We start from the raw sequence: 27029 nt of genomic DNA, 5'->3' as shown, positions 1-27029 counted from the left end.
GTCTTATTTGAGCCTATATTGGTGCAGCTAATATTTCCGGAACTCTCTTCTCACTTTAATTTTAAATCACACAACATAAAAATGACTAGTGCTCACATAGAAAATAGCAGTCATAGCTTTTTAGTTGTTCTTGTTAACACTGTTTTCTACAAGAACTATTTTAATTTTTTCCTGAAACTCTGATACATATTTAATTTTCCTCTCCTTTCATGTTTCTTTTACCTTTAGTTAATTGTCACCTGTTCTTTATATAACTTCTTTTTTAATTCCTTGCTCTAGACATATATTGGCATTTTATAATCTTCTCCCATAATATTTTAACTCTTAGAATCCACTCTCTTAACTTTCCTGTGTATCATACAGCAGCGGTAACTCAAGTCACCATGTTGAACGCTACCTCCCTAGTACTTATTTGTGTACCTCAAATGTCAAGATACCTAGGTGTGTTAAAATACCTACTACCTATTAAAAAAAAGGTTTATTCTACCTTTTATTAATGTTGCAATGATAAGTACTCTGAGCTTCTTCAAGTGTGTTGTCTAAAGTGAAGATATTAGTAGCATTTTTATATAGACAATTGCATTCTGAAATCTTAAAATTAATTTCCTTGAAAATTTTTCATGTCTTCTCTGGTTATCTAATTTATGAAACACTTTATAAAAATCCTATGAAAAAATCTTTCCCGTGAACAAATATATAAAAATAATATATATTTATTCACATTAAGTTGTAAGAAGTATAATTTTTAGTCATTTCCTATTATTTGTAGCTAGAATGGAATTTCTTAGACTTGTTTTTCAGTAAAATTGAAATGACCTATATCTGTTAGGACACCTACTTTCTGAGGTGTTAATCAAGTTGTCTGAGAGATTCTGGAAAATTATGCTATGTGAATTTCATAATGTGTAATGGTTACTATCAATTCCTAAGATTTTTTCCGTAAAGAAAATACTGAAGCTGTCCTTAAAATGACTTTTGAGTAATAAATATCTTATTTACGAAAAATGAGCAAACATTACAACTTTCGCCTTTTAATTACACTAATCTTACAGAGTCATCAGTCTGAAGAAGAATTGTCATCCCAACCTGGTGATTTTTCAGAAGAAGCTGAGGATTCTCAATGTTGCAATATTAAACTTTTGGTTGAAGAAGAAGGTTATGAAGCAGATAGTGAAAGCAATCCTGAGGATAGTGAAACCCAGGATGACGGTAAAATACCACTGAAGTGCTTGTGATTGGACTTGAAAGTCAGATTATTAATTAGCAAATGGTTCATAATAATATTACTTTAGAATTTTGTTTTGCCTTACATTTAAAACGTGCATTGCATCATCATTTCATTTGATCTTGACAGCAAATTCTGGCATTCTTGTAAGCAATTTAAAACAGTGATATATATTTTTGTCATCACAAACATTGACAGAGTGCTTCAGAATACAGGGTAGAGGAAGTCCCTGCTTTCATATACATTCTGGTGGAAAAGACAAAAATAATAACTATCAGAAATAACCAGTATGAAGAAATAAAACAAGGTGATTTTAGTGATTGGATGGTAAGAAAAAGCCTCTCTGAAGATATGTTTATATTGAGGCCTAAATAAAAAAACTCTGTGTAGCAAATATAGACAGGAAGAGCATTGCAGGCAGTTTGTTATAAAGATTAAATAATACAAGGAATGCAGGCCTCTCTTTGTGGCATCCAAGGATGCTGCAGCATAGATTTCTTCTTCGTTGACCTCAGCCCAGCTTGTCCTTAGGATGGAGTAGCATTGCATGTGATCCTTTTGTTTCCAGACCTAGAACTTGGGTAGATTGGAAAATATGGATTGGTCAGAGCCAAGAGATTTCTGGGAAGGCTCCATCTTTTTATTTGCTGGTCTTATGACTGTGCCAGTACTGTTAGTCTTCACTAAGTTTACAGTGGTTTATCTTCCTCACAGTTTGTTTTCTCTTTCCCATCGAGTGAATGGGAATAATCACTGATGTCCTACTTAAAGGGCTTGGTGGACCCACAGCAGGTGTTTTTTGTTTGTTTTTGTTTTTTACCATAATGAGTGAAAAGAACAAAGGAACAGCCACAAATTGAAAGCCACACACGTATGTATTCATATAGCTTATTTGATTTATTAAACAAACATTTTTGTTTTTTCCAGTTTTATTGAGAAATAATTGATATATATCACTGTATAAGTTTAAGGTGCTTTGATTTACATATGTCGTGAAATGATTACCACAATAGGTTTAGTTAACATCCATTATCTCATATAGATAGAATAGAAAGAAAAGAAATAAACATTCCTCCTTGTGATGAGAACTCTTAGAATCCACTCTCTTAACTTTCCTGTGTATCATACAGCAGCGGTAACTCGAGTCATTGTGTGGTACACTACATCCCCAGGACTTATTTATCTTATCACTGGAAGTTTGTACCTTTTGACCACCTTCTTCCAATTCCCCCTCACCCGACCTCCCGAGTAGGTGCTTTTGAAAAAATATTGGTTTAATAGTTTTAGTTTTATCATAGTGTAGACATGATTTTATAATGATAGATTTCCTCCTATTTGTTTGTTAACTAGGTCTTAAAGAATTTTGCTCTAGGTAGAAATTTATAAATGTCTTACCTATATAAACTTTTAAAAAGAGTACGGCAGTTTCTTTAAAGAGCATAACAGTAAATTTTCCAAAATGTAATATTCAGTGAAACAGTGTCTGTTTCTCACTTATGAAGAAAACAAAGTATAAAATTCATCCACCCAATAGCCAGACCTACTGTTTTCAGAGAGATATGGGCAAACAAATGAATTACCCTGTGGTTTAGATAGTTTGGAGTCAGAAAGTTTGGGATAGTATTTTTTTCCAGTTGTGTCAAAGGAGTGTTTGTTAAATCTGTGTCACATGTCCATAAAAATTACTGTTGATAATATTTGTGGTTCTAGTGAAAATCAAAATTACTTTTAAGGCTACTTATTTATCTTCAAAATATCCATAGGACTTGATTATTCAGGATACTTACTGTAATCAAAAGTCAAGTAATATGGGGATATGTGTGTAAATATAGCTGATTCACTTTGGTGTACCTCATAAGCTGGTACAAGAGTGTAAAGCAATTATATTCCAATAAAGAGCTTAAAAAAACAAAATGCAACAACAACAAAAAAGTCAAGTAGTAGGAAAAGGTTTTGTGATCAGCTTCTTATAAATAGCACTTTTGCCACGCAACCTCGTAAATGATGAACAAGATTTGAAATATTTTTTTGATGTTTAGGGAATGAAAATAATCTTTTCTTTTCCCTCTTTTAGGGGTGGACTTAAAGCCTGAAGCAGAAAATTTCAGTGCATCAAGCAATCCAAATGACTTACTTGAAAACCTCACTCAAGGGGAAATAATTTATCCTGAGATTTGTATGCTGGAATTAAATTTGCTTTCTACTGGTAAAGCCAAACTTGATGTGCTTGCCCATGTATTTGAGAGTTTTTTGAAAATTATCAGGCAGACAGAAAAGAATATTTTTCTACTCATGCAACAGGTAAAAGATGTATTTGGTTAAATGTGATCAATATTTATCACACACATGCCCCAATTACTCATCTCTTTATTTATATATAACCCATCTTGTCTGAAAATTGAGGTGATTACTTACCTTTTATAGTACCTTAAGGTATGTTTTTCATACAAGTGATATTCTAAAAATCTTCTATTTCCATAGTTCTTCAAAGCAGCATAAAAATTAATGTTGTCGTTGGCTAACTAATAAGAAAGAATCCTAGTATATTTCTGAGAATGGATAATATTTTCTAAATTGCATTTAATTTTAATATATGGTCATTGTTTTTGAAAAAATCCGAAAAAACAGTATGAAAAACAAAATGAGAATTATGTATAATCCTACACATAGCATTCTCTCCACTTATTTTAAAATATCTAGGTATGTGTATACAGTAGACTATCAAGTGATTTATTAATGTATTATAGTTGCTTCATGCTTTCATGAGGTAAGAAATTTAATTTCTTATGTTTTGTTTTTTAATCTTCAGGGAACTGTGAAAAATCTTTTAGGAGGGTTCATGAGTATTTTAACACAGGCTGATTCTGATGTTCAAGGTGCGTTGAAACAGTTAGTTTTAAACAATAGCTTTGAAATAATTTTGTTGTTATGTGAAATGAGTTGACAATAATGGCTTCTATTGGCGTAGTGCTGTGCAGTTTCAAAAGTAGCTTTATGTGCATCATCTCTTTTGTTTCTCAGAACCATCAGATGTGTAGACATAGTATCAGTATCTTGAGTTCATAGAGAGAAAGATCTAGATTCCAAGGGATCGAGTGAGTTGTTCAGGGTCATATACGTGAAAGTGGCACTGCGAGGACTGTGACCCAGTCTAAACACTGTATTGCTGCTTTACCAGGTATTGGTTGAGTGCCTACTCTTTACTCTGTATTTTCACAGACATTTGAGAAATTCAGAATGAATATGTAATATGATTATATTATATACACTAGATAGAAACCTAGATTTTAGTTGGAGAAACCTAAATTTTAATTAGAGAATTAAGGCTGACATACACAAAATGTTAATTTGGGTTTGTTGCATATTTTCTCATGACTAAATTCAAGTTATGCATTTTTGGCAGGCATATCTCACAAGCAGTGCTATGCCTTTAACAGTCCGTCATATCTAGGGGTTCATGATGTCTGTATCTTATTACTGGTGATGTTGACTTTGATCACTTGGTTATGGTGGTGTCTTGCCTGGTGTTTCCATTGGGGTTTTTTTGTTTGTTTGTTTGTTTTGGCTGCATTGGGTCTTCATTGCTGCATACGGGCTTTCTCTAGTTGTGGCGAGCGGGGGCTACTCTTCCTTGCAGTGCATGGGCTTCTCATTGCAGTGGCTTCTCTTGTGGAGCATGGGCTCTAGGCACTCGGGCTTCAGTAGTTGTGGTTCAAGGGCTCAGTAGTTGTGGCACGTGGGCTGAGTTGCTCCACGGCATGTGGGATCTTCCTGGCCCAAGGATCAAACCCATGTCGCCTGCCTTGGCAGGCAGATTCTTAATCATTGCACCGCCAGGGAAGTCCCTCCATTGTTAAGTTAGTATTTTCTCTTTATAATTAGTAAGTATCTTGTGGGGAGATAACTTGAGACTATGTAAATATCCTTTTTTTCATCATACTTTAATCCACTCATTTTAGTATCCATTGATGATTCTTGACTGAAACAGTTAATACTGTGGTATTTGCCAAGTAGTAATTTTCTGTTTCCATCTTCATTTCTTCATTTATTAGTTGGGATTACACTGTAAGTAAAAGCCTTCCCTTCTTCCCCATTTACTTACTTACTCTATGGGCATATTTTTATTTATTGTGCTGTGCACTTAGTGGACCTTTTTGATCTGAAGACTTATTTCCAGCTTAGCTCTGAGAAATTCAGTTCCATTGTCTTTTAATAACAGCTATTGAGATATAATTCATATACTCTAGATATATTTGAGATAAAATTAATATACTATACAATTCACCCATTTGAAGTATACAATTTAGTGTTTTTTAGTAGATTCAGAGTTGTCCATTTTAAAACATTTTCATCAACCCAGAAGAAACCCTCATACCCTTTAGCAGTCACTCCCTATTTCCCCTTAACCCTCCCCCACACACATTCCCGAGCCCCTGACAATCACTCATCTATTTCCTGAATTGTAGATTTACCTATTCTACATATTTCATATAAATAGAATATATGGGTTTTTGTGACTGATTTCTTTCACTTAGCATAGTATTTTCATCCATGTTGTAGCATATATCAGTGCTTCAGGTTTTTAAAAATCATATGTTTCTTTTATTTTGATTTAGTGTGGGTTGCTTTTTAATTTTTTTATTAATAAACTTTATTTTTTACAACAGCTTTAGCTTTACAGAGAGATTGAGCAGATAGTGGAGTACCCAGACTAACATTAGTATATTTGTTATAATTAATGAACCTATATTGTTACATTATTGTTAACCATAGTTCATAGTTTATTCAAATTGCCTTAGTGTGTACCTGATGTTCTTCTGTTTAAATATCTTATCCAGGATTCACATTGCATTTAGCTGTCATACCTCCTTAGGTTCCTTGTTGGCTGTGACAATTTCTTAGACTTTCCCTGTTTAATGACCTTGAGAGTTTTGAGGAGGACTGATCATACTGTAGAATGTCCCCGTACTGGAATTTTTCTGATGTTTTTTTCATTGTGATGTCTCACTGTGGTTTTGATTTGCATTTCCGTAATGATTAGTGACCTTGATCATCCTTTCATGTACTTGTTAGTCATCTGTATATCTTCTTTGGAGAAATGTCTATTCAGATGCTTTACCCTTTTTAAAAATCAGGGTGTTTCTTTTTTTTTATTGTTGAGTATTAGGAGTCCTCTATATACTCTATATACTCTTCAGTTCCTATTTTTCCCCTTGGTCAGGCAACTTGGCCAGTCTGCAGACTTCACAGTTATACCTGGTAGCCCTGATGCTGACATCCCACCATACATCTCAGCTTTTTCTTGGCAGAATCCATTCCGTTTCTTTAGAGAAGAGTTAACAGGGTTAGGGCATAAAGGTAAAAGGTGAGTTATCTGTGCTGCATCCTCAGAATCAAGGAGAGAGGTGGATGCTCACAGACAGACCTTTTATTAATCCCTGTGCTTGCAGCCCTGTTCTTACTTCCTCCCTAGAGTTTGGACAGATCGGCTCTCCGTTCTCTGAGCCCCTTCGTAATTCAAAGAGATTCAGGGCTGCAGCTTTCACTTTTATCTATTCAATATCCATCCTTCCATCTTCAAGAAATTTTTTTTTTAATTTTTTTTTTATTATTTTTTTGAGGGTACGCCAAGTTCAATCATCTGTTTTTATACACATATCCCCGTATTCCCTCCCTTCCTTGACTCCCCCCACCTCGAGTCCTCCCCACCCTCCCCGCCCCAGTCCTCTAAGGCATCTTCCATCCTCGAGTTGGACTCAAGAAATATTTTTAAATCTCTCACTTGATGTGCTCCCAGTGCCCATTGCTCCCCCACTTTTCTCCTGTTACGGGTTTCTTCCTTTTTGTTATTCTGTACTCTTAGTTCAGTGACTTTTTGGTGATATTCAGAGGCGTGTGTGTGTGTGTGTGTGTGTGTGTATTTCTGTTCCCCCATTTTGAACTAGAAACTGTTAGTTTTGAACTGGAAAAAAAATCTAGGCACATACACTTTACTTTGATCGTGTTATTTCCTTACTCTGAAACCTTTAATTGATTCATGTTACTTACAGGATAAAGTCCTTGCTATTTTATAGTCTTGTTGCAAGTTTCTTTCCAGATGTGCCTACTATTACACTACTGTATCAGTTCAGTGCTTCTATAAACCATGTTCCTGAAACTTGGCTTCTGTTCTTAGGTTTTATATCAGAATTCTTTTGTCATGTCCAAAAGGGAGATAATTATTTATTTTGTAGAATTTTTTTTTGGTTAGGTTCAGCTGAGATAATACATGTAAATATATTTCGATCGCTGTAATATATGCAACAAATGTTAGTCATTATTTTACTCTAGAAAGTTCTGTAAATTTGTGCATTACCAATTATATTTCATACTAAACCCCATGATAGAATAAAGTGTTCAAACTAATTAATCATTTGTGATATTTGTGTTTTCATAATTTTTTCACTTTTATTTGTCATCTAATTTTCTATCGAGAAAGTTATAGTTATAAATTAAACATTTTCAACATAAGGAGGTAGCAGACTATTTTATGGTACCTACAGTGTCAGCGTATTTAAGAAATACTGTTTTAATTTATGCTTCTGTAAATAATACCTTTATTTTACTTTGAGCTAACCAATCTTTAAGAAAAATGTTTTGTTGGTTTTTGTCAGTTGGTTAGTTGGTTTGCATTTAATCATATTGTTATTTCCTCAGCAAATTTTTGGATTATTAGAGTATTTATAATCCATTTATAATGTGACAGTACTGTTTGATCTCTTTCAGTGAAATTGCTTATTCATTTCCTTTAGTTACATTGCCTTTAATTTTTCCCCCTCTCTCTTTCTTTAATTTAGCATGCCAGAGAGTACTGGTGGATCTTTTGGTATCTTTGATGAGTTCAAAGACATGTTCGGAAGAGCTAACCCTTCTTTTGAGGATATTTCTGGAGAAATCTCCTTGTACAGTAAATATGCTATAATTTGACATTTTTTTCACTGATACCTTATAGAATTTCTTTTATTATTTAGAAATCACTAAGCTCCCTCTTTTGATGTGGTAATTATTATACAGTCACCTCTGTGTTATTGTGTGTGACATTCTCAATTGTTTTATTATTTACACAATTTTAACCATTTCACTTCTATTTTGGCTAACTAGATGTGTCATTGGAATCATAGTCCCTTTACCCCATTCGACCCCGTCTTTGTGCTTAAGAAATACTAAATAATTTTGATTGCTAAAGATACTTATGAGTAATTATAACCATTTGAGGGTTGCCCTTTTTTTTAGAAAATTATTATTCACTCTTCATATACCTTCTATCACTTGTCCATTGGTGCAGCTTAATGGTTTTTAGACTGTTCTTTGCTGAGAAACTCATTTTTATGATGAAATCTTGACTAGAAGCATAAACAAATAAAAACAGAAAACCTTGGAGCTACTTTCTTTGAAGCAAGATTGGAGGATGTTCCTGAGCCCTGCCCATTTCACCACCCCACTTGAACTTTGTAGACCCTGAGGGAGCTCTGTGGAACACGAGGTCAAAAACCACTAGTGTAGACAATTGAGAACTGACTGTATATTTATGGACTGTTTCTATTCTGTTTTTCTGTGTTCATTTATCACTGTAATAATCAACATTAGATGTTATTTTATGCATGGGTAGGGCATTGTACTGGGTTAACCTTTTCTATTTTTTACTTGTCTCCTTAGTCGTTGCTTTTCCCTTTAATTAAATACTTGTTTCCTCTCATCTCTCTTGTACATTCCATGTTTCAGTTTAACCCAAAACTTGTAATTATAAATAAACCTCATTTTAGTTTACCAAACGGAGATGAAAGAAATTTTATTTGATTTAGGGAAAAGGCATGTAAAATAAGGTGGAAAGTTACCAAGCACTCAATTTTATGAAGTCTGTCATGCTGTAAATACCATTCAGAAATCTGAAGAATTTGTAAGGTCTCTGGTTCTATCCCTCATTTAAAAATAATTGAGAGAAGCAACTACACTGTACTTGGAAATAAACATCTTTCTTTGGTAGAAATTATTCCTGATATAATCATTGTATTTAATTTCCAGTGCTAAATACCAACTCATTACTTTTTAGGTTCGTACCTTAAAAGCATCTAAATCTAAACCAAATTAACCGCAAGAGATTATATATTTTAAGACTGAAATCTGTTTCATATTTTATCTTAACTACACACAAAAAATGAAAATTGTAATAATATAGTAGATAGGGAGGCATTTAAATAGGAATGCTGATATGCATATGTGTATGTTTGTATTTTCATTTATAAACCCGACTTTCAAGATTATTATTTACCTTGTAACATGATTGTGAAGTTTGGTTTGGTTTTCTTCTCCTCTAGGAAATTCTTCTTCTGGGTATTCTGAAAATTGTTGAAAGTGACATCACTATGAGTCCTTCGCAGTATCTCACCTTCCCTCTACTGCATACTCCAAATTTAAGCAATGGTGTGGCATCACAAAAGTGTCCTGGGATTCTAAACAGTAAGGCCCTGGGGTTATTGAGAAGAGCAGGAGTTTCACGGAGCAAGAAGGAGGGTGACAGTGACACTTTTCCCCAGCAGCTGCTCTCCTCTTGGCACATAGCCCCCGTCCACTTGCCGTTGCTCGGACAAAACTGCTGGCCACACCTGTCAGAGGGTTTCAGCGTTTCACTGTGGTTCAATGTGGAGTGCATCCGCGAAGCTGAGAGTACCACAGAAAAAGGAAAGAAGACAAAGAAAAGAAACAAATCGTTAACTTTACTGGATAGTAGTTTTGATGGAACAGGTATGACAGCAGCATTATCTGTTGCACTAAGATTTTTCAGACGGCACTTTTAGTTGAGCACTGAGAATACAGCGATGCTCTAACTTACTCGCAACACGTTCTTCACATGGAATGCCTCAGCAGTGGCAGGCTCTGACTAACCAAAGCCGGAGCTGTCAGATAGCCTTGAAAACTCCATTTACTTCTGTTCTTTTGCCTGGTGTTTTTAGGGGTGGGCGGGGAGGAAGGCAGGTGGACATCCACATACACAACTGCTGCGAGGGTCACCAGCCCCATTTCTTGCCTCTTTCCTTGTCCCATTACTGGGTTAGGGTGGCTCCTGGTGTTTGAAAAGGGAAGGATAAAACCCTATAGCAGCTTTTCCGTCCTTCTGCTACCTGTTTCCTGGCTCCTATTAGTCCACCTCCATTTCATCTCCTCTCTTTCTAGTGGTTCAAGCTCTCTTTCTTATGTTGTGTCTTACCTCAGTGCTTCTCTCTTGGTTCTTGTCACAGAATGTTTAAATGCATCAGCCAGCCTCCAGAGTGAGAATAAATTTCATTCCAGTTCTTTCTATAACTGATTGAATTGCTATTATGCTACTAGGAAACTGCTAGGTAGAAAGAACATGTTTTGTTAAAAAGCAGTTTATGGTGGTGGGAAGTAAAGCAGGTAGGCTAATTCTTAGGGTCCAACGAATGAATGAAATGACTAAATGAGACAGATGTTTAGGGGGGTTATGATTATAAAGAGGTGCTGCCCTCAATAGCTCTGCATTCCACAAATTTACACACCCCAGGGGAGCCTCTGCTTCAGGTTACTAGGCCTTCACCAGTATCTGGTTTCTACTGCTGACCTATAGATGGAAAAGAAAACCGTAATGACACTGTCAAGATGGAAGGGTGGAAAATGTCACCTGATAATTCACAGTTGGAGCTCTGAATTTACTTTTCCACAGACGTATTTCTAAGTTATTAGCATAGCATATTTAGGTGCTTTCATGGGTTAGCCTAGGAAGCCGAACTTTTAAGAGATCTTCTCAGGTATCAATAGTGATAGCATTTTCTTTTGTGAATTGAATTTTGCCACCTAAGAATTGATAGTTCTGAACAATATACGTGTGATATTATTGATGATGGTGCTATCTAATGTATATGGGGAGCCTTCTGGATTGCGTCACTTTGCTCTTTCTATACACATGTTGCATCTTCACAACATTTCAGTAAGGTGAGTGCTCATACTGTCTGTATTTGCAGATGAAGTTAAGCAGCATGACCAATTTATATGGCTGGTAAGTGATGGAAATGGATTTAAACCACGTGTATTTAATTCCAGAGCTTAAATGTCACCACTACACTATAAACTGCAGATCTCTTTCTTACATATTGAGTGGGCGCAATCACAATGTAAACAGTCTCTTATAAAATGAATAAATATACACAGTGAGTTGAGAAAAGTGAGTATTAAGAACATTTAAAAAATTTCTTACTGTAAAGATGTATTAGAAAACATGTCTTAGAAAGATAATCTTGCATAAACATTTAAAAATAACATTTAAAAATAGTATACATACCAAAAAATTGAACAGAGGTGAAGAAAATATTACAGTGATAACACATCGTTTGCCACTAAACCAGCTGTGTGCCAATGAGCAAGTTATTTAACCTCTCAGCACCTCAGTTCTGTCACCCTCAAAATGAGGATAATAATATTTACCTCACAGGGTTGTCATGAGCACTAAATTAAGAAATGTTCATAATATTACTACCCTGAGTTCCTCAATACACACTGGTTTTTGTTCTGGTCTTTTAATTGTATAACTTCAGATTTGATATGGAAACATTTTTTTCAGCATCACTTCAGATACGAGTTCTCTATATAATCTTATATCTTGGGCATTAGTCCTCAAGATGGTCAATGAATTTAACTGTACTTTTTAAAAGCTATTATCATTGCTAGGTAGAGTATTCTTAAAAATTGGTGGTGGTTATATCTGTAGAAAATTGGCAACCAATCTATGCAATCTGATAACTGGCAATGTTTATCTTCTGTAAAAGTCTGAGTCTTTGGACATGCATTTTATATTTTGGTACATCTTAATTAATGTAGCTTTACATGAAGTCATGAATCATGGTAACAGGTAGCATGGCTGAGGATTCAGCTCATCACACATACTCAGGCAGTGCTAGGTTTTAAGTGGGGAGAAAGGGAAGTTAGGATGAATAACCAGATGGCCCAAAGCGCATAGCATTTACCTTGGCTTGCCTTGGAGAAACAGGTTAGAGTTTCAGAATCATTCAGCAACTACCTTCAGAGATCACGCATCAGGGAGTCTGAACAAGGAATATGTTCAAACACCAAATTTTTCTAAAAGGAATTTTAATATCAATTTTTTTTAAAAAAGCAAGCTCTTATTATTATAGGGATTTTTGGTAGTGCAAGTCATGTGACAATGGTGTGTGCTCCCTGGGCTGGGGCACTGATGTTACTGTAGCCCAGTCCAATCAATAAAGGAATCATGGCACTGATGGTAATAGGTCACCACAGTGACATCACAGCGGTCCCTCATTCCTGCAGTTAGCCCCCAGTTATCATAGATTTTAAAACACTTAATACCTTTTATTGAACTCAGTTACTGTTTGAACGCTTCATGCTTTTTTTGGAGTTAACATCTAAACTTTCGAAATGTTGTTTAGAACAGGTCAGTTTCAGACATTCCAGGTAAATTACTACAAATGAACAACCATGCTTTGTAGTCTTTTAGATTCATTTTATTTCAGCTGCTTTACTAATCATTCTGACATCTTTTTCTCATAGAGAGCAACAGACTGGAAGGTGCAGAGTACATGAGTCCTGGTGAAAGGCTCATAGAGGAAGGCTGTATTCATATGATCTCACTGGGATCCAAAGCACTGATGATCCAAGTGTGGGCTGATCCCCACAGCGGCACTTTTATCTTTCGGTAATGATTATCCCTAACCTCCTATGAATAGCTCATGTGTTTAAATAAATTATGTAAGAGACATTAATGTGAAATCTGCTAATAAAGATCATTACAGCAAAATAAAAAATTCTTCTTAAAAAAAAGAGGACTTCCTAGGTGGTGCAGTGGATAAGAATCTGCCTGCCAATGCAGGGGACACGGGTTTGATCCCTGTTCCAGGAAGATCCTACATGCCGCGGAGCAACTAAGCCCGTGCGCCACAACTATTGAGCCTGCGCTGTAGAGCCCGTGAGCCACAACTGTTGAGCCCGTGTGCTGCAACTACTGAAGCCCACACGCCTAGAGCCTGTGCTTCACAACAAGAGAAGCCACCGCAGCGAGGAGCCCACGCACCACAACGAAGAGTAGCCCCGCTCGCCACAACTAGACAAAGCCCCTGTGTAGCAACAAAAACCCAACACAGCCAACAAATTAATTAATTAATTTTTTAAAAAAAGAAGATACATTCTAACAGTTATTAATATAATCTTTGTAACTATATTATTCTGTCTAAAAAACTATAATTAAACTCTAGAGTACATTATGTTAATTCTCAATTGTATCTTAGACCAAATACTTACTGAAGTCTTACCTATGGAAGTATTCTATCAGATCGCAATGATCTTATGATGTTGTTGTTATCAGACAGCTGTTTTTCATGCAGATTATGTATTTAATTAGCCATTATCTAACAAGCTTAGGTTCTCCTTGCTGTCTTGTCCTTTTTTCCCACCCCCTTTGTTAACTAGTATAGATACAAGTGTTTGATTTGTATTGAATGAATATGAATAGTATGACACTATTTTTATAAAACTTTAAATGAAATATGTTACTTAGGGATCTACGCTCTGTAAATGTAAGAAAGGTTACTAGGTACTTTATGTAAATTATATCTTAATTCTCTTAGTAATCCCTTGAAGTAGGTCAGACCAACAGTACATCCTGGCATTTAGATATTTATGTATAAATTGTGTTAATTTTTGTATGAACCAGATATTACACTGTAATTTCTAAAAAGGCAATGACTGTATAGATAGTAATAATAAAATTTTTTTTCAAGTTGAATTCTGAAGATTATTGCCCAAATTGTTAACACTAGCAACTGAGCGGAATCTAGTTTAGTTCATGAATTGAGGTAATAGTATAATAAAATAACTAAGCAGATTATGCTGTAAGACAGAGACCTACTGACTTTTCAAGTTAGTTTAGTAATAGCACTGATGTTTAATTTCACTTAAATATCTAGAATTATAGTTGTTACACATGTTAAAAACTGAAATCAGAAATTTCATGTTTCAGTCTGTACCTTTTCTCTCTTTGTGCAGTGTGTGCATGGATTCAAATGATGATTCAAAAGCTGTTTTACTAGCACAGGTCAAATCACAGGAGAATGTTTTCCTTCCAAGCAAATGGCAGCATTTAGTACTCACCTACTTACAGCAGCCCCAGGGGAAAAAGAATATCCACGGAAACATCTCCATATGGGTCTCTGGACAGAGGTATGATACACTTTTAATAAATACTTATTAATGTAAGTTACAGTTTTAAGTTTATTCTGTTATAGCGTCTGAAACATTACAGAAAACTATAGATAAAATTTACTGTATGTTAACATAGGACTCTGTCAAGTTAGGTATTTTTTCCTATTTATCACTTTCATACAAAATTAATTCCCCTTAGAAGTAGAAGAAGAAGATTAATATTTGCATTTGGGGGAGCTTGCAGAAATCTGAACATTTAGACATTCGTGTAGACTATGTATTACATCAAGAAACTGAACCTATAATTTAGTCCATCAAACAAACCCATATATTATAAAATAAGTCCATAAGGAATTATTTACATTAAGTGACTAATAAAGCTAATACCTAAATTAAATCAGTTTCAAAAGAAATTAGAATCACTAGAGAAAAATATAAGCCAGTGTATCAGATGATAGATTAAGATAGGGTCCTTGAAATATACCAGGTGATAGATTTGGTTATAGTACTATATGACTTTTACAAACCAGGAGAATTGTGAGTCAAATTAGTAAGAAATGTGGAATATCTTAATGTAAAATTTAACCCTAAGAGAGCTATAAGGTATCTTGGATTTATAAGAATGGGAAAGTATTTTATTGAATGAACTAGCATGAAAGGGAATACAGAATTGGAAACTAGTGTAACATGGGAAGGGCCAAGGGTGCTGAAAGGAACAATCTGAGTTGAATAATGAGAAAGAAGAATGAATGGGCATGGAGGCGCTGCGTGACAGCAGCTTTGAATCCAGGATGAGTCGTCTAGATTTAATCGAATGGTCTAAAATACTGCATACCTATTACGTTGCAGACCTTTTACCAGGTGCTTTATGTACAAGATCTTACAATTCTCTCAAAAATCCCCTGAAGTAGATTAGACCATAGAGATGTCTACTTTAGCACAAATTAAAAACTGTTTTTTCATTCGTATATTCATCCATCAGATATTTATGAGGAATTACTATGTGCTGAGCGCATGCTATGTTAGGCGTGGGGGCTTGGTGAACAAGACAGACACATTCCCTGCCTTCTTGGAACTCACAGTCCAGTGAAGAAGGAGGCAGCAAGCATACACAATTAAATGAGTGTGTACAAAGCATGACAAGTACTGTGAACAAAACAAATGGGCCCTGAGACAGAAAATACCAGGTTTGCTGCTTAAGAGACGTGCATCAAGGAAGACCTGTCTAGGAACAGATTATTTCAGCTGAGACCTGAAGGAGACAGAGCTTTCTGTGAGCAGGAGGGAGGAAGAGCGGGCCAGGCAGAGGAAAGGGCCTGTGGGAGCTGAGGGAAGGCTCATGCCAGTAGCCGCTGCCGTGGAGGCTGCAGGAGTCACTTGCTTACAGCCGTCCAGCCTCAGGAAGGCAGGGCTGAAGGGGCTTGTGAACGGCTTTAGCTTTAGGGTGGCCAGTCCACGGTGTTTGCCACAGGAAACAGTGAATTCATTTTTAAAATACATGAAAATATGTCATTGAAGCTTGCTTTACATATTCCAAATAAAATATTTTCTGAGACATTCTGTCTTCACAACTGCCTAAGCTTGCATGGCAGCTGTAGCCAATCAGTAAATTTGTTTCCAGAACCTTGAGTTAGGTGGGTTGGGGTTGGAGATGGGGCTGCGAGTAGAGAGCCTCTTTCTCCTGGAGTTTCTCTTTTCTTGAGCTCTCAACACGTGCCAGGCAGTGTAGTAAGCAGTCTACACAGGTGACCTCACTTAGTCCTCCCAGCAGCACGAGGAAGTAGGTATATCTTGCACGTGAGGCGGCTGAGACCCAGAGTGGGGCAAGGTAACGGGCCCAAAGTTGTGCCAACAGTGAGGAGGGCGGCCGAAACGTGTACGGAGTTTCCGAGCCTGGATAGAGCCCTGCTTTCAAACCCTGTGGCGTTCTGACCCGACAGCCTTTTGGTGAATGAGGCCAGCTGACACACAGGGATTGTAAGTTAATCATCAGGCGTGTTCAGGATCAGAGCCTGTATGGTCTCTGTGGCCAGTTCTGAAATTGTGAGCGTAGCCGCTGGACTCACATAGCACTTACTGTTACCCACCCACTTATTTCTACACTGCTTGTAAGGAATTTTTTCCGTTTGGTACAAGTTAATGATTTTGTGTGTTAGTGGAGCAATGAGCAAGTAACCAAGGATGAACATATTACTCTGTTGATTTAAATTTGGCACTGTCTTTGTCACTCTCTGAACTAATAGAATAATTCCTACAAATAATATATTTCAAGGTGTAATGACACTGAAAGAAAACCTATTAATATTTTCTATTAGTTTTTACTTCATGAAAAGCACACAAATCTGATAGGAATATATTGCCCATAGTAGATAGTATGAATTATTTTAGTGTTTGTTGAACTCATCTTGCACTGATCTTAGAGTAGGTTTTCTTTACCCTTAAAAACTGTATTGTCATAGTGCCATTAGGTGGCACTATTGTTTCAGTCACCACCATTTAGTTGGTTCAAGAAAGATGCCTGTAGAGTAATAGAAGTTATCTCACTATAATGTTGTACATCAATTATACCTCAATAAAAAAAGTTGGCTCACATCTTTCCTTGTTAAACATATTCTTGTTAAAATAGTTAAATTTATACGTTAAGTATGAAAAAGAAAGCCTTGGGAGAAAGTTTTTAAATAAATATATACCAAAATAGAATTTCTCATTATTAGCATATTCTAAGTCCTTTCTCTTATTCACAGACTTTGTCTTTATAAGCTACCCTCATTATCTTGATATGGAGTTTAAAACATTTCTAAAATGGGGGTAGAGTTTGGCACTTTGCAGTTTCAACTAGATGATGAAGTTCTCCCATCATGTGTGTCTCTCTAGAAGAATTAGTTTACCTTTTCCTACTCTGCCTTTTGTAAGGATTCCTCTAACCTTTATCCATGAAGAAAAGCAAGAGGCTAATCAAAAGCTCTGTAATGATTTATCATTGAAAAAACAGAAAATGCAAAATAGCATTGGCATTTAAATTCCTGTCAGAGCAAAACCTGAAGAAGTGATACTCTTTTTCTCATTAGTTTTTGAAGCCTGCATAGAGAACATGAGATTTTAGGAGTTCTTTACTGAGATGGGAAACTTTTTGGTAAAATCAGGGGGAGATGGTAGATTTGTTTCTTAAACCAGGAAGGAAAATATGCAAAAGTCAAATGACAAAGAAAACTTGCAGCGAATGTCCGGTTGTACTTCCCATGGTCTGATGTAGGACCGTCAGGTGTCTCTGTTTTGCTCCCCTCCTTTGGGGGCCTGTGGACCACCAGAATCTTGGACCAAGAGACAAGAGAATCAGTCCTCCTCTCTCTCCCATTACCAACTATCTCATACTGAACCAAGAAACTTGTTCCAGAATTTCCCGTTATTAAACATTCATACTTTAAAAATCCCTAGTACTCACTGAAGTAATTGATTTAACTTTGTTTTTAACATAGGAAGCCTGATGTTACTTTGGATTTTATGCTTCCAAGGAAAACAAGTTTGTCATCTGACAGCAATAAAACATTTTGCATGATCGGCCATTGTTTATCATCCCAAGAAGAATTTTTGCAGTTGGCTGGAAAATGGGACCTGGGAAATTTACTCCTCTTCAATGGTATATTTTTCCCCTTCAAAGCATTTCCAAATTTGTCTTTCAGTTAACAAATATTAAACTAAGTTAATTATCCTCAATAAAATATTAATCCCTGTTCCTTCACTTGTACTTAGTAAGTACTATATTTCCTAGATTCCAAGATGTACTTTTAAAATATTTTAACATTTTTGTAATCTAGATGTTTCTAATAATTGATACATACATTTAGTGTAGAGGTGCACATCTTACCCCCACCCTCTCCCCAAAAGAGAAGCTCATATTAAATCACCTTTTAATCCTGGAGAATGCACTCTTATGACAGGTACACTGAGACTGGTTATCTCTTTTATTTGTAATTTTTGTGTATTGTAGAAAAATATGAAATTTTAGGGGAAAAAGAAATATTGGATTTTAAAAAATGTATCACTAAACCTGGCACGTAATAGCATTCAGTGTTTATTGAATAGATGGACAGATGAAGGAATAAATAGCCACATGTCATTTCTAAAAGGAGTTTACTGAGATATACTTTCCATTTACCAAAAAAAAAAATGCAAAACAAAACAAAAAACCGTGCTTTTAGCTTAAGGAGCAAATAGAAATTTGATGACTTTAGTTTTCACCAAGAGCTTTACAGTTAACTTTATATATGTATCTATATTAATTCACCTTACATCCAGAGTTGCTATAGATTATTTGCTCATTACACCAATTGGAAATTGAGGCTTTATCAATTTTGTAAGATATAGTAAACAACTATAAGAATCTAGCAAAAAAAAAAAAAAAAAGAAACCCTCTCGATTTCTTGCTTTTTATGAAAAGTTTTGGTTGGAGTATTTTAAATAAGTAACTTTAATTTTTTGCTATTCAGGAGCTAAGATCGGCTCACAAGAGGCATTTTATTTATATGCTTGTGGACCCAACCATACATCCATAATGCCCTGTAAGTACGGCAAGCCTGTGAGTGACTACTCCAAGTACATTAATAAAGACATTCTGCAATGTGAGCAAGTCAGAGAGCTTTTTATGACCAACAAAGATGTGGACGTTGGTCTTTTAATTGTAAGTTTCCATTTCATAAGTTTTAACTTTATAATAACTGTTATGTATGTTTATTGAATGTGTCGTTAGCTGGGAATTAGATTTTTAGAGTTTTTCTTTTTTGTTTCTCAATATTTTCTTTACTTAGAAATGTTTTTCTTTTTAACTGAAATACTTTTACTGCCTCAGAATTCGTTTTCAGGTTTCAAATTTTCATCTGTTTTTCCTTGGAACTGTATTTCTATACTAAATATCGGTTTAGTTTAGGTTATACATATTAATCATTTGAGCAAAATGTTTATGATATAATGAAAATATAACACATTAGCCTTAAAAAATTGCTTATTACATTTCCTTCCCATACTTATAAATAAATACTAATTTTTGTGTATATTAATTTTAATTACACATATTCAAATTTTAGAATATTTCTTTCATATCAATAACAGCTAGGAATTTTGCTTTCAAATTATTGCTCACTCTGCTTATATGAGACTCTCGATTGCATTTTATACATTATTCTTATATTTTGTTATACTAATATATAGCTTAGGAGCTTGTGATGGATAGTTTTCATTATAGCAGCTAGGAAACTGACCCTTCATGGTCTTAGAAGATCTACTAAAAGCTGGCAGACCTAGCCATGAAAACTGTGTGCCTCCTTCTCTTGCTTTTTTATGACAGGTACAATTATAGGTACAATTATAGGTCAGTGATATTTCTTACTTGGAGACTACTATTTTGGGATATATTTTGTTGTTAATGAGGTATATATTTCACGATCAAAATAAATTATATTTTAAAGCTGTAACATTTGACTAAAGTAAAGGAGAAGTTCTAGTTCAAATATTTTGTAAAACATATGTAAGTCTTAAGTGGTATTAAATATATATCTGTGGTAAAATAAATATAGAGTAGACACCTATGGAATTTAACTAAAGATCTGGTAGTAGGCACATAATCTTTTTCTCCCTAAGGAGCATTTAAAAATGGGGGTTGGGAACATTGTGGCTGTCCACTGTTATTGAGTGGGGCCTAGGGATTCTAAATGTTGTACAGTGCATGGGCAGTGTTATACAACGAAGAATTATCCCACCCCAAATGTCCCACTGTTGACAAAACATGCTTTAGTGAAATGATTCTCCAACCAGAATCACCCAGAGACTTGTTAAAACATAGATTGCTGGGCTGGAGTTTTGGATTCAGTAGATCTGAAGTGTGACCCAGGAATTTGAATTTTTAACAAGTTCCCAAGTGATGCTGATGCTGCTAGTTAGGGACCACACATTGAGTATCTCTGCTTTAGGAAGACCAAGGAGCTCACACACAAATGTTTGTTCAAATAATAATGTTGGCTCTCTAGTTCTTGGTTAATTCCTTTGTTTTCACAAAAATTACATATTCTTAGTCCTTTTATTTTGCCTGAAGATAATATAGGCTGTAAGCCATAAAATTCAACAAAAATTATCACAAATAAAAGTTAGACAGGTTTTATGTGAAAAGTCTTATTAGAAAGGGGATTTTTTAAGCCTGATTTCGTTCTTTTGGGGTTGTGAGGTTTGAGTGAGCCATCAGGCAGAGGATGGTGCCCTCCTGGCAAGGCAGTGGTGTCAGGTGGGACTTGTTTCAGGTAATTGAGCATTTTATCAGGTTTCTAAGGAAAACTACTGCAGATTTACAATTTTGTTTTACCCAGCATAATCATATACAATAGACTGTATAGTCAGTTTAGTTGCTATGCATATGTACTAGGTGATGCCTGATGCAACTATACTTAAATCACCAAGGGTTGAAAATGATTGAAGCCCAAGGCCCCCAGCGGCTTCTGTGAGAAGATCTTGAATCTACATGATTTCCCTAAGCGTGAGCTCCTGCAGCTGCCTCCACTGAGAGCACCTCAAAGTACATTTTGCATCTAAAATTTACCATAATTTTAAAAGTAGTTAATGAATATTTGACAGAGAGCCAGAATCTGATCGAAACTACCTCTACATGGGAGAAATATTGAAAGTGACATTCAGTTTTAGTTGGGTGTGCTGATAGTTTGGAATTTTATTCTAGTAGAAAGAATGCTATAGTTCAGAGTCATGTTTAAATAAACAGGCAGCCCATGAGCGAATTTAAGACCAAAATACATTTGAATACGTTGACCCAGAATTCCCATCTTACAGGGTTTTAAAGATTGGTTAATATTTATAAATGCATAGAACAGTGCCTGGTATGCAATGAGTGTGGTATGGGTTTGTTGTTATTGGTGGTAGTAGGTATAATTTCATGTTTGTTCCCAAATGATCAAAGCTGGAATTTTTCTCAGCCTTGATATGGTTTACACATATTGATCACTACTAAATGAAACTGATCTTTTCCTGTGTGGGGAGCTGTCTTGCTTCTCATGTCCATCTTTGTTTAATGTGGTGTCTGTCTTTTTTAAAACAAAGAAAAAGATTTGTTGGTTGTCTTTGCACTTTGAAATTTGCTAGTTGATAACTTACGTTTTAAACTTCGTTTAGTTACTGAAGGAAAACATTTGTGTTTCAGGAAAGTCTTTCAGTTGTGTATACAACTTACTGTCCTGCTCAGTACACCATCTATGAGCCAGTTATTAGACTTAAAGGTCAAATGAAAACCCAACTCTCTCAAAGACCCTTCAGCTCAAAAGAAGTTTGCAGCATCTTATTAGAGCCTCATCATCTAAGGAATCTCCGGGCCACTGAATGTAAAACCCTTCAAGGCATTCTGCACGAGATTGGTGGAACTGGCATATTTGTCTTTCTCTTTGCTAGGGTAAGAATCACTGCTTATGATTTTATTTAAAGAGAAACTAATTCTTTACTGTTGATAAATTTTAGAATTTCAATTACAAATAAAGCTATATATCAACTATATTAAACTTTTAAAATTAAAAAAGCATGTATTATTTAGGATGTCCAGGGCAAGAATAAGGATGCAGATGCAGAGAATGGACCGGAGGACACGGAGTTGGGGGTTGGGTGGGGGGGGGCGGCAAAGGGGAAGCTGGGACGTAGTGAGAGAGTAACAGACATATATACACTATCAGCTGTCAAATAGATAGCTAGTGGGAGGTTGCTGTATAACAAAGGGAGATCAACTCGATGATGGGTGATGACTTAGAGGGCTGAATAGGGAGGGTGGGAAGGAGTCGAGGGAGGGAGGGGATATGGGGATATATGTATAAATACAGCTGATTCACTTTGGTGTAGCTCATAAGCTGGTACAAGAGTGTAAAGCAATTATATTCCAAGAAAGAGCTTTTAAAAAAAAAAAAAGTCATCGAACTTCCTGCCACAGATAATTTTTTGATTAAAATTTCTTTTTAATTTATGAAGATTTTAGAAGTTTGCTGTTATCCAGAAGTGTAATTAGAACAATTAAGTGTTAAATGTACAAGATATAAAATTGCTGATGAGGGACTTCCTTGGTGGTATAGTGGTTAAGACTCCATGCTTCCAGTGCATGGGGCTTGGGTTTGATCCCTGGTTGGGGAACTAAGACCCTACATGCCTCATCGTGTGGCCAAAAAAAATAATAATAATAATAAAAAATAAAATAAAATTGCCAATGGGGGGGGGGGTAAAAGCATGCCCTAGTAAAAATACAGAAGAAATGTATTCCTTAAAAAATAAGGTTTGCAAAGTTTCTTTTTCTCTTGCAACTTCCAGATGAATGGAAAAAAACAAAGGTCAACAAACAAGTACAAAAATAATTTATTCTGGTTTGAAAGTTTTTTTAAAGAGAAGGAGAAATACAAAAAGTTTGACTCATGCTATGGGTACTGTTTTAGAGAAATGTGTTTATCTATTCTATTTAGTCATCAGAGGGCCAGCACAATGTCTTTCCTGATGTAGAGTAGGCAGGCAATAGTATATATGGCTGTTTCAGGGATTGCCAAAATCCAAATGGGGGTACAGGTGATCTCACTTCAGTACAAATCATTTCTACTTCCTTGTGGTCCATATCCTTGTTTCATTAAAGCAGCCCTGCTCTTTTTTCATCCTCAGAATTTTCTTTTTAAGTATAATTTCTGCAGCATAATTATACTGTCTCCCTAACCAGCTTTCTTTCTTTTAGTCTTTTGATGAATTTTGCTGTAAGAGACACATCACTGTTTGTTATTGTTACTGTTCTTATAAGTATTTGGTTAGCATTTGACCCGCCATACTCTAAGCTGTCTGTCTTTTCCTCCTCTTCCTTTTTCAAACTTTTATTTTTTGCATCTAGTACGTAGTGTTTTTTGGTTTTTTGTTTGTTTGTTTTGGGCTGCATTGGGTCTTTGTTGCTGCACACAGGCTTTCTCTAGTTGTGGTGAACGGAGGCTACTCTTCGTTGTAGTGCACGGGCTTCTCAGTGTGGTGGCTTCTCATCACAGAGCACAGGCTCTAGGGGTGCAGGCTTCAGTAGCTGCAGCATGCAGGCTCAGTAGTTGTGGCTCTCGGGCTCTAGAGCGCAGGCTCAGTGGTTGTGGCACACGGGCTTAGTTGCTTCACGGCATGTGGGATCTTCCTCAGCCAGGATCAAAACCTGTGTTCCCTTGCATTGACAGGTGGCTTCTTAACCATTGAGCCACCAGGGGCGTCCTAGTACCTAGTGTTTTAAAATTAAAAGCTTTTTATTTAACTTAACATTTTGTGATCTAATTTTATAGCTTTGTATAATTTCAGAATGTATATCTATGGTCTTTCCTCTTTCATCAAGTTATTGAATATAATTTTGTTATGGTTACTGTTACACAGTGACTAGATCTCAAAGAAAATAGTCAATTTTTTATCTTGCATATATATAGAATCTTGCCAATAAGACTTTTTTTTTTAAGAACTTTTATTGAGATACAGTTAACAGACAATAAACAGCATATATTTAGAGTGTACAATTTGGTATCCCAATCTCCCAGTTCATTCCCCCCCAACGCTCCCCACTTTCCTCACTTGGTGTTCATATGTTTGTTCTCTACATCTTTGTCTCTGTTTCTGCCTTGCATTTCCTCTTTCATAGTTGTTAGCATTTGCCTTATGTATTGAGGTGCTCCTATATTGGGTGCATATATATTTATAATTGTTATCTCCTCTTGGATGGATCCCTTGATCTTTATGTAGTGTCTTTTCTTGTCTCTTGTAATATTTTTTATTTTAAAGTCTGTTTTATCTGACATGAGTATCGCTACTCCAGCTTTCTTTAGATTTTCATTTGCATGGAATATCTTTTTCCATCCCCTCACTTTCCATCTGTATGTGTGCCTAGGTCTGAAGTGGGTCTCTTGTAGACAGCATATATATGGGTCTTGTTTTTGTATCCATTCAGCCAGTCTGTGTCTTGGTTGGTGCATTTAGTCCATTTACATTCAAGGTAATTATTGATATGTATGTTCCTATTACCATTTTCTTAATTGTTTTGTTTTTGTTTTTGTAGGTCCTTTTCTTCTCTTATGTTTCCCACTTATAGAAGTTCCATTAGCATTTGTTGTAGGGCTGGTTTGGTGGTGCTGAATTCTCTTAGCTGTTGCTTGTCTATAAAGCTTTTGATTTCTCCCTTGAATCTGAATGAGATCCTTGCTGGGTAGAGTATTCTTGGTTGTAGGTTCTTCCCTTTCATCACTTTTAATATATCATGCCACTGCCTTCTGGCTTGCAGAGTTTCTGCTGAGAAATCAGCTGTTACTCTTATGGGAGTTCCCTTGTATGTAATTTGTTGTTTCTCCCTTGTTGCTTTTAATAACTTTTCTCTGTCTTTAATTTTTGTCAGCTTGACTACTATATGTCTTGGTGTGTTTCTCCTTGGGTTTATCCTGCCTGGGACTCTCTGCGCTTCCTGCGCTTGGGTAGCTATTTCCTTTCCCATGTTAGGGAGGTTTTCAGCTATAATCTCTTCCAGTATTTTCTCGGGTCCTTTCTCTCTCTCTTCTCCTTCTGGGACCCCTATAATGCAAATGTTGGTGTGTTTAACGTTGTCCCAGTGGTCTCTTAGGCTGTCTTCAGTTCTTTTCATTCTTTTTTCTTTATTCTTTTCCACATCAGTGATGATCGCCATTCTGTCTTCCAGGTCACTTATTCACCCTTCTGCCTCAGTTAATCTGCTGTTGGTTCCTTCTAGTGTATTTTTCATTTCATTTATTGTGTTGCATATCTCTGTTTGTTTGCTCTTTAATTCTTCTAGGTCTTTGGTAAACTTTTCGATCTTTGCATCCAGTCTTTTTTCAAAGTCCTGGATCATCTTCACCTTCATTATTCTGAATTCTTTTTCTGGAAGGGTGCCTATCTCCTCTTCATTTAGCTGTTTTTCTGGGGTTTTATCCTGTCCCTTCATGCGGTACAAAGTCCTCTGCTTTTTCATTTTCTCTATCTTTCTGTGGCTGTGGTTTTCATTTCCACAAGATGAAATACTGCTGATACTGCTTGATACTGCTGTCTGCCCTCTTGTGGAGGAAGCTATCTAGGAGGCTCGTGGGTGCTTCCTGATGGGAGGGACTGATGGTGGGTAGGGCAGGGTGGGTGGAGCTCAGTAAGACTTTAATCCAATTTGGTGGGCAGAGCTCAGTAAAACTTTAATCTGCTTGTCTGCCAGTGGGTGGGGCTGTGTTCCCACCCTGTTGGTTGTTTGGCCTGAGGCTACCTAGCACTGGAGGTTACAGGCTCTTTGGTGGGGCTAATGGCAGACTCTGGGAGAGCTCATGCCAATGAGCACTTCTCAGAACCCCTGCCACCAGTGCCCCTGTCCCCTCAGTGAGCCACAGCTGCCCCCCACCTCTGCAGGCAACCCTCCAACACCAGCAGGTGGGTCTAGTTCAGTCTCCTATGGGGTCACTGCTCCTTTCCCCTGGGTCCTGGTGAGCACACTGTTTTGTGTGCCCTCCAAGAGTGGAGTCTCCGTTTCCCCCAGTCCTGTGGAGGTCCTGCAATCAAATCCCGCTGGCTTTCAAAGTCTAATTCTCTGGGGATTCCTCCTCCTGTTGCTGGACTCCCAGGTTAGGAAGCCTGACGTGGGGCTCAGAACCCTCACTTTAGTGGGTGGAGTTCTGTGGTATAACTGTTCTCCAGTTGTGAGTCACCCACCCAGCATTTATGGAATTTGATTTTAACGCGATTGCGCCCCTCCTACCATCTCATTGTGGCTTCTCCTTTGTCTCTGGATGTGGGGTGTCTTTTTTGGTGAGTTCCAGTGTCTTCCTGTCGATGATTGTTCAGCGGTTAGTTGTAATTCCGGTGCTCTTGCAAGAGGGAGTGAGTGCACGTCCTCCTACTCCACCATCCTGATCCTGTCACCCCTTAGAGCTTAGGGATTTCTCGCCAATAAGACCTTTAAAGTATGTTTTTACACTTAAAACTTAGAAACTTTGTTCAGTATCCCTCCCTTTCTACAAAAATAAAATTCAGTCTCCTTAAAATCCTTACATGTATAACCTGCCTTTTGAACCTAATCTCCACCATGCAGCCTCCTAGAAGGATCATGAACTTCCAGTCTTCACCTCTCTCCTGACTGTGTCCCACCCCCGGCCACCCATTCATCCCTGTTTTCTAGGGTTTTGCTCTCTCTCTCCAGACCATCTTCTCCATGTGGGCTTCCCTGTCCCGAGCAGAGTGGAGTCAGAAGTAGTTTCTGTGCTCTCATGCATTCATGTTGTCTCACTCTTCTTTGCCTTTTATCATCATGATAAGGTGTATGTTTCTTACATATAGCAGCTGCTAGAAAGCACTGGGGAAATTGAAGTATGAGGCACAATCCGTAGTTTCTATACTCGCATCTTCTCACTTGAGCAGACAGCAGGCCCGATTGGAGGCGGGTAGTGTGCCTATTACTGCTTCATCTCCCACAGCACAGAACACAGAGCCTGTGTGTTGAGTGACTAGTCATCAAAACTTTGAGGCATTTTGCTGACATTTCAGATCGCTAATAAAATGCTGCTGACTTCCA

The 27029-nt window shown here is 36.6% G+C and overlaps 1 protein-coding gene across 7 annotated transcripts in view; it reads left to right on the top strand.

The window, feature by feature from the left end:
* Positions 1-27029, top strand: part of LYST (lysosomal trafficking regulator) — a 195958-nt gene that overhangs the window by 72679 nt on the left and 96250 nt on the right. For all 7 annotated transcript variants that reach the window (XM_057734359.1, XM_057734357.1, XM_057734360.1 and 4 more), the window contains 10 exons: positions 1053-1209; positions 3300-3526; positions 4035-4101; positions 8062-8171; positions 9580-10006; positions 12803-12947; positions 14294-14467; positions 17926-18086; positions 18937-19127; positions 21645-21890. In XM_057734359.1, the coding sequence (XP_057590342.1) occupies positions 1053-1209; positions 3300-3526; positions 4035-4101; positions 8062-8171; positions 9580-10006; positions 12803-12947; positions 14294-14467; positions 17926-18086; positions 18937-19127; positions 21645-21890 (1905 nt within the window). The remainder of the gene's footprint in view (positions 1-1052; positions 1210-3299; positions 3527-4034; positions 4102-8061; positions 8172-9579; positions 10007-12802; positions 12948-14293; positions 14468-17925; positions 18087-18936; positions 19128-21644; positions 21891-27029) is intronic.

The sequence above is a fragment of the Hippopotamus amphibius genome, chromosome 5 (assembly GCF_030028045.1).
Source record: "Hippopotamus amphibius kiboko isolate mHipAmp2 chromosome 5, mHipAmp2.hap2, whole genome shotgun sequence".
In the NCBI taxonomy this organism is placed as follows: domain Eukaryota; kingdom Metazoa; phylum Chordata; class Mammalia; order Artiodactyla; family Hippopotamidae; genus Hippopotamus; species Hippopotamus amphibius.
This window is presented reverse-complemented; position numbering and strand designations above follow the sequence as displayed.